This window comes from Gossypium hirsutum, chromosome A03, assembly GCF_007990345.1.
Source record: "Gossypium hirsutum isolate 1008001.06 chromosome A03, Gossypium_hirsutum_v2.1, whole genome shotgun sequence".
Lineage (NCBI taxonomy): Eukaryota > Viridiplantae > Streptophyta > Magnoliopsida > Malvales > Malvaceae > Gossypium > Gossypium hirsutum.
In genome coordinates, this window is record NC_053426.1 from 98,115,387 (window position 1) to 98,124,969 (window position 9,583).

At 32.2% G+C, this 9,583-nt stretch overlaps 1 protein-coding gene across 2 annotated transcripts; it reads left to right on the plus strand.

Moving 5' to 3' along the window:
- Positions 1–2,661: 2,661 nt before the first annotated feature.
- Positions 2,662–8,159, plus strand: LOC107886549 (AP-1 complex subunit mu-2). Of its 2 annotated transcripts, XM_016810544.2 has the most exons (11): positions 2,662–3,148; positions 3,358–3,504; positions 3,647–3,709; positions 3,840–4,016; positions 4,107–4,210; positions 4,768–4,875; positions 5,001–5,097; positions 5,196–5,293; positions 5,406–5,547; positions 5,625–5,747; positions 7,784–8,159. In XM_016810544.2, exons 1-11 carry the CDS (start codon positions 3,020–3,022, stop codon positions 7,880–7,882), a joined length of 1,287 nt encoding a protein of 428 aa, XP_016666033.1. In that variant the 5' UTR covers positions 2,662–3,019; the 3' UTR covers positions 7,883–8,159. The 2 variants fall into 2 exon arrangements, with proteins under 2 accessions (XP_016666033.1, XP_016666034.1); XM_016810545.2 differs by lacking the exon at positions 3,647–3,709 and having other exon boundaries at positions 2,753–3,148.
- Positions 8,160–9,583: the final 1,424 nt, after the last annotated feature.

Consider the following 9,583-nt stretch of genomic DNA (forward strand, 5'->3'; position numbering starts at 1 on the left):
AACGTCCCAACCGTGGCTTTTAGAATTACTAATTTGGCTTAGTCGATGAGTGCTGAGTGCACTAACCATCGGACGTACCGACGAGTGCTGAGTACGATTATTGCTTCGGATTAACCGATGAGCACTTGGTGCAATTTGTTTAGTTTGAGACGTATCAATGAGGCACTGGGTGTCGAATTATAGTATTAGTAGGATCCGTAAATTAGTTCAGATCCGAGCTATGTATCAGTAAACATCAATATTGAATAGGAAGAATGATTTGATTCAAATTGGTAAGGTAATGCAATATGACAAAATGAGACAAAGTTGAATAAGGCTGCATACATTGTTAGCATAAAGTGTTAATAAGTTCGTTAAAATAGATTGGTTAGTTAAAATATCGCATTTGCTTTATTTGGGATACATGTGTATATTAATGTATTGGACAAACTTTGATATGAAACATTCTTGAATTGGTCTAAGGAAGAAACAAATCAATTGAGTCGAATTATTCAAATTTAATGTTATATTGAGTAAGTTAGAGTAATATCATTTGAAATTAATACTCATCGAATGGTCTTGTTTTCATATGCAAGCTAGGTGTATTTTGAGATTTTGTCCTCAAAGTCGTCAGCATTCAATCGACAAATTCTATACTCAACAAAGTTTGTATATTTTGTTTTGTTTCAAATTGGTATGTGCATGATTTTTAGTAAAGTCATTTGGCTATAGATAGGTATTTGCGACATAAAAAAAGTAACTTTTAGTTGCCATAATTATAATATTATTAGTTAATTAAATGGTTTTAATGTGATTTGCTTAGTTTGCGGCATGTTTCGAAATATCGAAGTGTTGAGAATTGTTTTGGGAGATGAATTGAATTTGGATATATTGTGAAATCTAAATTTTACAGGGGTTTAATGTAAAATAAGCAAAAGTTGCTGATATTTAAAAAAAAAAATCACTATACTACCATTTCAATAAAGTGAAATAATAAAATAGGTTGTTTTGACATTTTAATGTGGTATAGAATGTCACATATACAATTTTAATCTAAGAAAGTCATAAACCCCTAATAGTTAATATTTAATAATTTTGAAGAGAGAAAATATGACAATAGAAAATACTAAAATACGATAAAACGTAATAGGAAAAACTAACCTAATATGAATGTGTTAAATTATATAAAATATGAATTATTAACTTATTCAAATTTATATAAACATGAGATTTATTTGGAGATATTATTATAATTATATTTCACAATTATATAACATGATTTAAACTCTACCATCCTTTAAAAAGATTAAATTAGATAAATATGGAACTAATAAAAATATAAGATAAAATACAACATAATTTAATACATTAATTATTCGTATATTAAGATTTAATTTATATGAATAACTAACACTTAAACGGCATATAAATGTAATATAGTAAAAAGGAAAAAAAATTACTTACAGATAAAGTTAAGGGTGAGCAAAACTCAATTTAATTAGGAAAAATAAAAATAAAATTTAAATTTCGAATTAATCGAATCGAGTTATTCGAATTATTTGAGTCTACTCGAATAACTCGATTCGAGTTTTGAGTTTGAGTCGAGTTGAACCTCACAATTTGAATAACTCGAATAATTCGAATAACAAATTGATGCAGATACCCTTTTGGTCTCTGTCAACTTTGAAAATAAGTAAATTAGTCTTTCTCTCAACAAAAATTACAAAATAATTCAAAATCATTTTTAAAATTAAAATATTAATAAAAATTATAAAAATATAAGAATTTTAAAATTTTAAAAATTTCTAAAATAAAAATTTTGGACCCAATTAATAATTCAAATTTATCATACTCAAGTATTTTTTTTTTGCTTTGAATTTTTTTAAATATATATAGTTTCAAATTTATGTGTTCTAACATAAAATTAATTATATTGTAATAATATTTTTATTTAACATATTTAATTTTTTTAATTTACCTCGAATAATTTCACTTGATTCGACTTGACTCAAATTTCATTTCACTTGACTTAATTCTAAAAAAAATTCAAATTGAGTTAAGATGATAAAACTGGACTCGTGAACTTGATTAACTCAAAAAATTTTCACTCGATTTGATCGAACACTCACCCCTAGAGAAGGCAATTGAGCTGCGGACGGATTCTTGTAATTGCTTTTAGTCGACCTTTGGGGGTTTGATGCTTCATCCAACCTCTTGATAAGATGTTGACAATCTTACATGATGATTTGAGTGGTTTAAGGATACCACAGTTAGTAGAGATATAGGCAGGGGCGTAGCTAAGGGGATTGATAAGAGTCCTGACCTGACCCTCCTAAAATGAAATTTTTTTTATTTAGGATTTTTAAAATTTTAAATTAATAAAAGTAAAATTGTACTTTAGAGGATAAAAAATTGATTTAATCCTTTAAAAATTATAAAGATATAAATTATTAAAATGGTAAAATTATACTTTTATTATCATAAAAATTTAATTTAATTTCGGCTCTCTAAAAGTTTTTCTTAGCTTTGCCTTGAATGTAGAACACTTTTAGATGAAACGTGCATTTATTTATCATTAGTATAAAAATAACAGTAATAATTAAATTAAAAAGAAAGCGAAACACGTCCCATTGGTGGTAAATTATATATAAATTAGATTGTCAAATAAAGTAGGAAATGTCAAAAACAACTCACAACATTGGCGCGTGAGTTTCAAACGAAATAAAGCGGCGTCGTTCTAAAAACATTTGGCACCGGGAAAAGAAAACAGGTATGGGAAGATGAAAGTTGAAGCCTTCCATTTAAAATCTGAAATAGAAAGAAAAGTAAATTAGTGTGTATGGAGAGGGCAGATCGTAACGAACATTAAAAAAATATGGTTCAGCTTCAACAAGCTCGCTCAACTTCGCACTTCTTTCATTTAGATCTTTCTTCTCGCTTCTGATTCAAATCAGATCTTAAGGAAACCGTGAACCGCACCGATCTGATTTGCAAAATTGCTAGGGATTTCGTCGGGCAGAAAATATAAACAAAAGAAGAAATGGCGGGGGCAGCATCTGCACTATTTCTTCTAGATATAAAGGGCCGTGTTCTGGTGTGGCGTGACTACCGTGGCGACGTCTCCGCTGCTCAAGCTGAACGCTTCTTCACCAAACTCATCGAAAAAGAGGTTTTTTTTTTTCTTTCGTCAATTTCAGATTTCGATTTGATTTTTTTTTCCGTTTAGAATAAATATATTTCTTCTCTTTGTTGCTTTAATTTTTTTTTAAAAAAATTTGAATTAAGCTTAACTACACTTCGAATCAGTTTTTAAATTGATGGTGCTCAAAGTGGTTAGCGTAATATTGAATTCGGAGGACCTTTGGATTTGGTACGCAGGGAGATCCGCAGTCGCAAGATCCAGTGGTGTATGATAATGGAGTTACGTACATGTTTATACAACACAGCAACGTGTACTTGATGACTGCAACAAGGCAGAATTGCAATGCTGCCAGTCTTCTTTTCTTCCTTCACCGTGTAGTTGATGTAAGCCAATTCGGTAATTTTAGTTTTATGCCTTCTTTATTTTCAAATTTTCAATTGCATTAAATTTTTTTCTAAACATTTTTTTAATGTAGTACTAATATGTGATCTCGATTCTCTATATTGATCTGAATTAATAATTCAGGTTTTTAAGCATTATTTCGAGGAATTAGAAGAGGAATCGCTTAGGGATAACTTTGTTGTAGTGGTATGAGGAGATCAAACTTCCTTTTTTTTTTTTTAAGGATAACTAGTTCCAGCTTTGTTTGTTGGACGATATTGGTTTATAATCTTAGTAGAAGAGTTTATAATTGGCTCTTTTTTTATGCATTTTCCAGTATGAGTTACTTGATGAGATTATGGATTTTGGCTACCCCCAATACACTGAAGCAAAAATACTTAGTGAGTTTATCAAGACTGATGCTTATAGGATGGAGGTTACACAGAGACCTCCAATGGCTGTTACAAATGCAGTCTCTTGGCGGAGTGAAGGAATAAACTACAAGAAGAATGAAGTAGGTCACTTTTTTTATAGTTGTCGTTTTTGAGTTATTTATCAACACATTTGAGACACTAGCTTATGAAGATTCGTTCTTTAATTTCAGGTGTTTTTGGATGTGGTAGAAAGCGTGAACATACTTGTCAACAGCAATGGACAAATAATTAGGTCAGATGTTGTTGGGGCGTTGAAGATGAGAACTTATTTGAGGTGTGTTTTCTGGTTGTTTGATGATATATGGTATTGGTCCATCTTAAGGGAATATGCTTTAATCAATGCAGAACTCTATCTTTACTTCTAGAGTGTAATTGCTTATTTTCGTGAATAGATTTAAAATGGAAATATAAAAAAGTGTCAAATGTAGCAAAACTTATATTTAAACAAATATTGCATTTTAGAGAGAATGATGATACTGTGTAATTTGCAAGTTGCAAATAAAAGTTAAGCGGATATCAATTTCTTTAGGAAAAAAGGTGATGCTGATTGAAGTGGTTGGCAATTGATATGATGAGACCTGGATTTCAAGATATATATATATATCTTTCTGCAATCTTAAAAAGAGCATTATTAATTTGGAAGTGGGAATTGGTGTCTCTCCATCACAATTTCGCACCCTTGTTTACTGCACCATTCATTTGAAACTTCTGGTCGCCGTGTCATTCATGTCGGTAATGCTGGAAGCTCTCAAAAGTTTGGCATGGTATCCTTTCATTTTGGAAGTTCTATTTTAGGCTGTCTATTTATTTGGGTTCAATTATCCTTTTCAGTGGCATGCCCGAGTGTAAGCTTGGCCTAAATGATAGAGTATTGCTTGAGGCACAGGGACGAGCAACAAAGGGAAAGGCGATTGATTTGGAGGACATAAAGTTCCATCAGTACGTAACCTGACTCCCTTTTCTACTTTTACTCTGGTTTTGATATATGCTTTTTCTTAAGCTTTGGGTGTAACAGCTACTGAAGTCTGATGGTGCAAATTTCCCTCATTAATGCTTTGTCCTAGGTGTGTACGTCTGGCCCGATTTGAAAATGACCGAACTATATCTTTCATACCTCCTGATGGTTCCTTTGATCTCATGACATACAGACTCAGCACTCAGGTTAACCATTTTTCTTATGAATTTTCACTCCCTTTCTTTCTTTCTTCTAATTGCTTATTCTTTTGATGACTGATTTTGGTGATTACTTCTGCTTTTAGGTAAAACCGCTCATCTGGGTGGAAGCTCAAGTTGAAAAACATTCAAGAAGCCGTGTTGAGATTATGGTAAAGGCCAGGAGTCAGTTCAAGGAGCGTAGGTATTGGGTTTTTATCCCTATTCCTACATACTCTTCTAATTTCCCTCATCTAGGTGGGTTATTCAATGTTTAGATGACTAAGCACTGATGAAAGCATTATTGTTCTTTACAGTACTGCTACGAATGTTGAGATTATGGTGCCTGTGCCTGCTGATGCTTCCAGTCCAAATGTTCGGACATCAATGGGATCTGCAGCATATGCACCTGAAAATGATGCATTATTGTGGAAAATAAGATCTTTTCCTGGTGGGAAGGTATCATCTGCGAACTCCAAACTTATAAAATTCTCTTGCTAGCCGTAGTACTAATTATTTTGAAATTCCAACATTAGGAGTATATGTTGAGGGCTGAGTTTACTCTTCCTAGCATAACAGATGAAGAGGCGACTCAAGAGAGAAAAGCACCTATACGTGTGAAGTTTGAGATTCCATATTTTACTGTTTCTGGGATACAGGTATGCCTTCATATGTTTTTTTTATTTTTTTAATTTGGTTATGCCAACTTTAACTGTTTTGTCACTCATCTGTTCTTCTCATTCTGATTGGGATACAAAATTGTAATTTCTTTTCCGTAGTCTCCCTCCTTTTTCTTCCTCATGCTATCAGTCAAGAACTAGAATTTCTAACTGAATTGGGGAGAACATAACCTGTTTTAACTTCCATTGCTGATATTGATTTTCTTTTTTTATTTGGTTATGCCATCTGTAACTGTTTTGTCATTCTTCTGTTCTTCCTCATGCTGAAAGGGATACAAAAATGAAATTTCTTTTCCACTGTCTCCTTCCTTTCTCTTCTTCACACACTCAACAGTCAAGAACTAGAGTTTTTAACTGATATAGGGAGAACACAACTTGTGTTAGCTTCCATTGCTAATATTTATTTATTAACATACTAACTAATATCCTTGATTTTAAATTAACATCATAGTAATAGGGAACAAAAAAGTGAATACATCACAAATAAAAAACACCACTTTTGCACTTTGATATGGGTTTTGTAGTTGCCTAAGAGTTAAAAGTGAAAGATAGCCCAACTATTGGCCTAAATGTTCATAAAATTCCTACCCTATCCCTCCAGACAGGTGTCATTAAAAGAAGGCATGTAGTTAACTTTTCTTTATAGGATGGGTACCTTTTTATTTTGCAATGAGTGGAAATTTATGCTTAGACTTTAGAATGTCACCCCGTTTAGAACAATCATGTTACAGCTAAGAGATGTCGCTTGTTTTCCCAAGTAACATGTAAGTTACCTCAAATAGCATGTAGTAAGCTGTTAAGGGATAGGTTGGCAATTCAAATGCGGTTGGAAAATGTTTTTAAAAAGCTTGGTTTGGAAAAGTGCTTTTGAAAAGTGTTGCGGAAATGTGTTTTGTTAATTTTAAGTGTTTGGTATTGTTGTTAAAAATTGCGATGGGAAGTTAAAATGTCTATTTTAGACATGATGTTGGGAAGTAAAAAATAAATTAATTTAAACAATTTAACATGATATATGAAATATAACTTTTAAATACCCTAAGTAATTAATATAAATTATTTAAAAAAATTAATTTAAATACATATATTGTATTTTAGATATTAAAATCATAAAATTCTGTCTTTGGATAATAATTTGGAAGCATTGATGCAGCTAAATCCTTGTAAACGGGTATATGTGTTCAAAGGCAAACCTTACCTTTGCTGAAGTATTGATTAATTATTTATGGCTACATAGTAAGTTCATTAAAGATATTATTAGGGTGTTTTGATGGAGGAATAAATAAGGGTGTTTTGATCATTTCACTTTAGACCCTTTAAGCCAAAAGCACCTCATCTCAGTTTTTGGGTTTAGGTATAAAAGCAATTTCAAAAAGCTCTTTTGATTCCAAAAACCAAGTATTTGGCAATGCTTGTGCTGCGAATAATTGCCTTTGGCAACTCAAAAGCATTACTGAATGCAGCCTAAGTTAAATTATCCAACCGGAAATTGCATGAAACATCGAACTTTTTGAGCTATTATGCACTGTCAAAAAGTGTGGTACGCTGTCTAGATTGTGTGGGGTAGTCAAGGCGGTGATGAATTGTTGACAGGTGGATAAAGTTGATTAAAGATGACAATCTAACATGACACCGGGCATGTCAAACATAAATAGTCTGCTGGTCAGACATCCTGTCTCATTCGAAGATTGTTTTGTGAAAGGACTATTTGGTTAGCATGATAGTTTTTCTCGCTAGCTAGATATCCATTATAAAAATGCTAACCACACAACTTGTATAAATACGAGTCCATCCTAGTAGCCATGGAAACCACGGATGAGATTCAATGTAAGCATCGATAATAACCGCTTGGCAGCACTATGTAGATAACTCTTTGCTTATAGGAATTGCCCAGAATTAGATTATTATTGTTTCAATTTGCTAAGAAAAACAAAATCACTAAAAAAACACCTTGGGATTCCTAGCGTTTTGTGTTTCATTTGATAATTTTTCTAATTTGCATGTTGGGGTTTTTGTAGGTTCGTTATCTGAAGATCATTGAGAAAAGTGGTTACCAGGCTCTTCCATGGGTACGGTACATTACAATGGCTGGCGAGTATGAACTAAGACTTATTTGATAGCCATTGGTTTTAAGTTGACATTTCAAATTCACCGAGTTTGAATCAATGGGGACATATGGATACAAGAAACTAGTTGGTTGATAAGCGAAGGCCCTATGAAGAGCATGCAAGTGTTTCGACGTGAAAACACTTTTCTTCTTCACATTATACTTTTTGTGCATTATAATTGTTTTATCTAGTAGGTGTGTAAGAGTTTTTAATCACCAAGAACCCTCTTTTTCCCCTTCCATTATCAAACTTCAAATTGAAAGCTATGAAATTCTTTTTCCCTTTTTTTTTTCGGTTGTCAATGGTTAAATGTTTGAATGTCACTAGGAAATCATTGCTTAGAGCTGATTGTTTTTATGGAAAATGATTTTTTAGAAAATTATTTCTATAATCATAAGACATTTTTTCTTGGAATGTAGATTTTTGTACTTTGAGAAATTCTGCGTGAAAGATTTTACCTAGTTTGGTTGTATTCCAAAAAGTTTGCGTTAATACGAAAATGATCCATCCTAACGTTTTTTATATTTATATCTTGTGAGCTCGTCTGGCATCTCAGCGACCTCACAGATCAATGTCTATTTTTTTCTACTATGAAGAATCACATTATGAGCTGAAGGCACTTGTGAGTTCAGGACTTAGCAGTCTCTTATCATAGGGATTATGCACTTGACACAGTTATAGAATTTACCATTCACATGTTATATATATATCCGTTCTCTTGATATGATAGTCTATACTTATGAAGATAAGGTGTCAATATGTTGGTTAAATCTTAGGGAGTTTGGAGCCAAACATGGGTGTACATTAGATTTTGGGAACGATCAAGAACAATCCCTTAAAATTCTAATTGAAGGCCAAGTCCCACTTAAGTCTCTCAAGCCACTTTTGTAGTTCTTTTCTATCCAAGTAATCGAATTTTGATTAACTTCGCGTCTTTTTGCTCATTGGGTGAAATGTCACAAACCAACCGCACATTTCTTTTGTTATTAACAATTGGTGAAGTAAATATGGACTTACTGTTGACCTTCAAAATCAATCGAAAAAGATGGCTTATTTAAACAATTTCTCTAATGACCTAAAATTTCTCAATAACCAAAACTTATTGAACTTTTTCCGTATCCAAAGTTTTCCCAATTACCAAAATTAAATGATAAGGTCATTGGACAAGCACTTATTAAGTTGCTTTTCTAATGATATATAATAAAGGAGAGTTCAATTACGGTACTTTAATGGAATGACTTTATGATTGTAATGTTTTAATTAATATAAGAAGAGTCAGAACTTAATTATAAGTTATTTGAGCCCTAATTATATATGTTCAATTGGTCCCTCCTTCAGCTAGATATGGCCGAAAATGGATTGCATGTAGTGTTGGAAAAAAACCGATTTTGTCACAATGAAAAATTGAAAGTTTTGAAAACCATGTTTATTTGTGATATTTATAGTAATACTTCCCCTCTGAAATGCACCTATGCTTTGAGCGAGATGGATCCTAGATATTATCAGCTTTTAACCGAACGGTCTTCTCTATTGTTCTCGTATAATGAATTGCTTTAAGTGTGGGCTCGGACAATTACAAACCAAACACATAACCAAAGATGATTTATTACTTTCAGTAGGAAAGCAATTCACCCACAAGAGAAACTGGTAGAATTGTAATTCTCAAAAAATAAATTCTCACTACTTTATGACAAAAATAACAATATATTG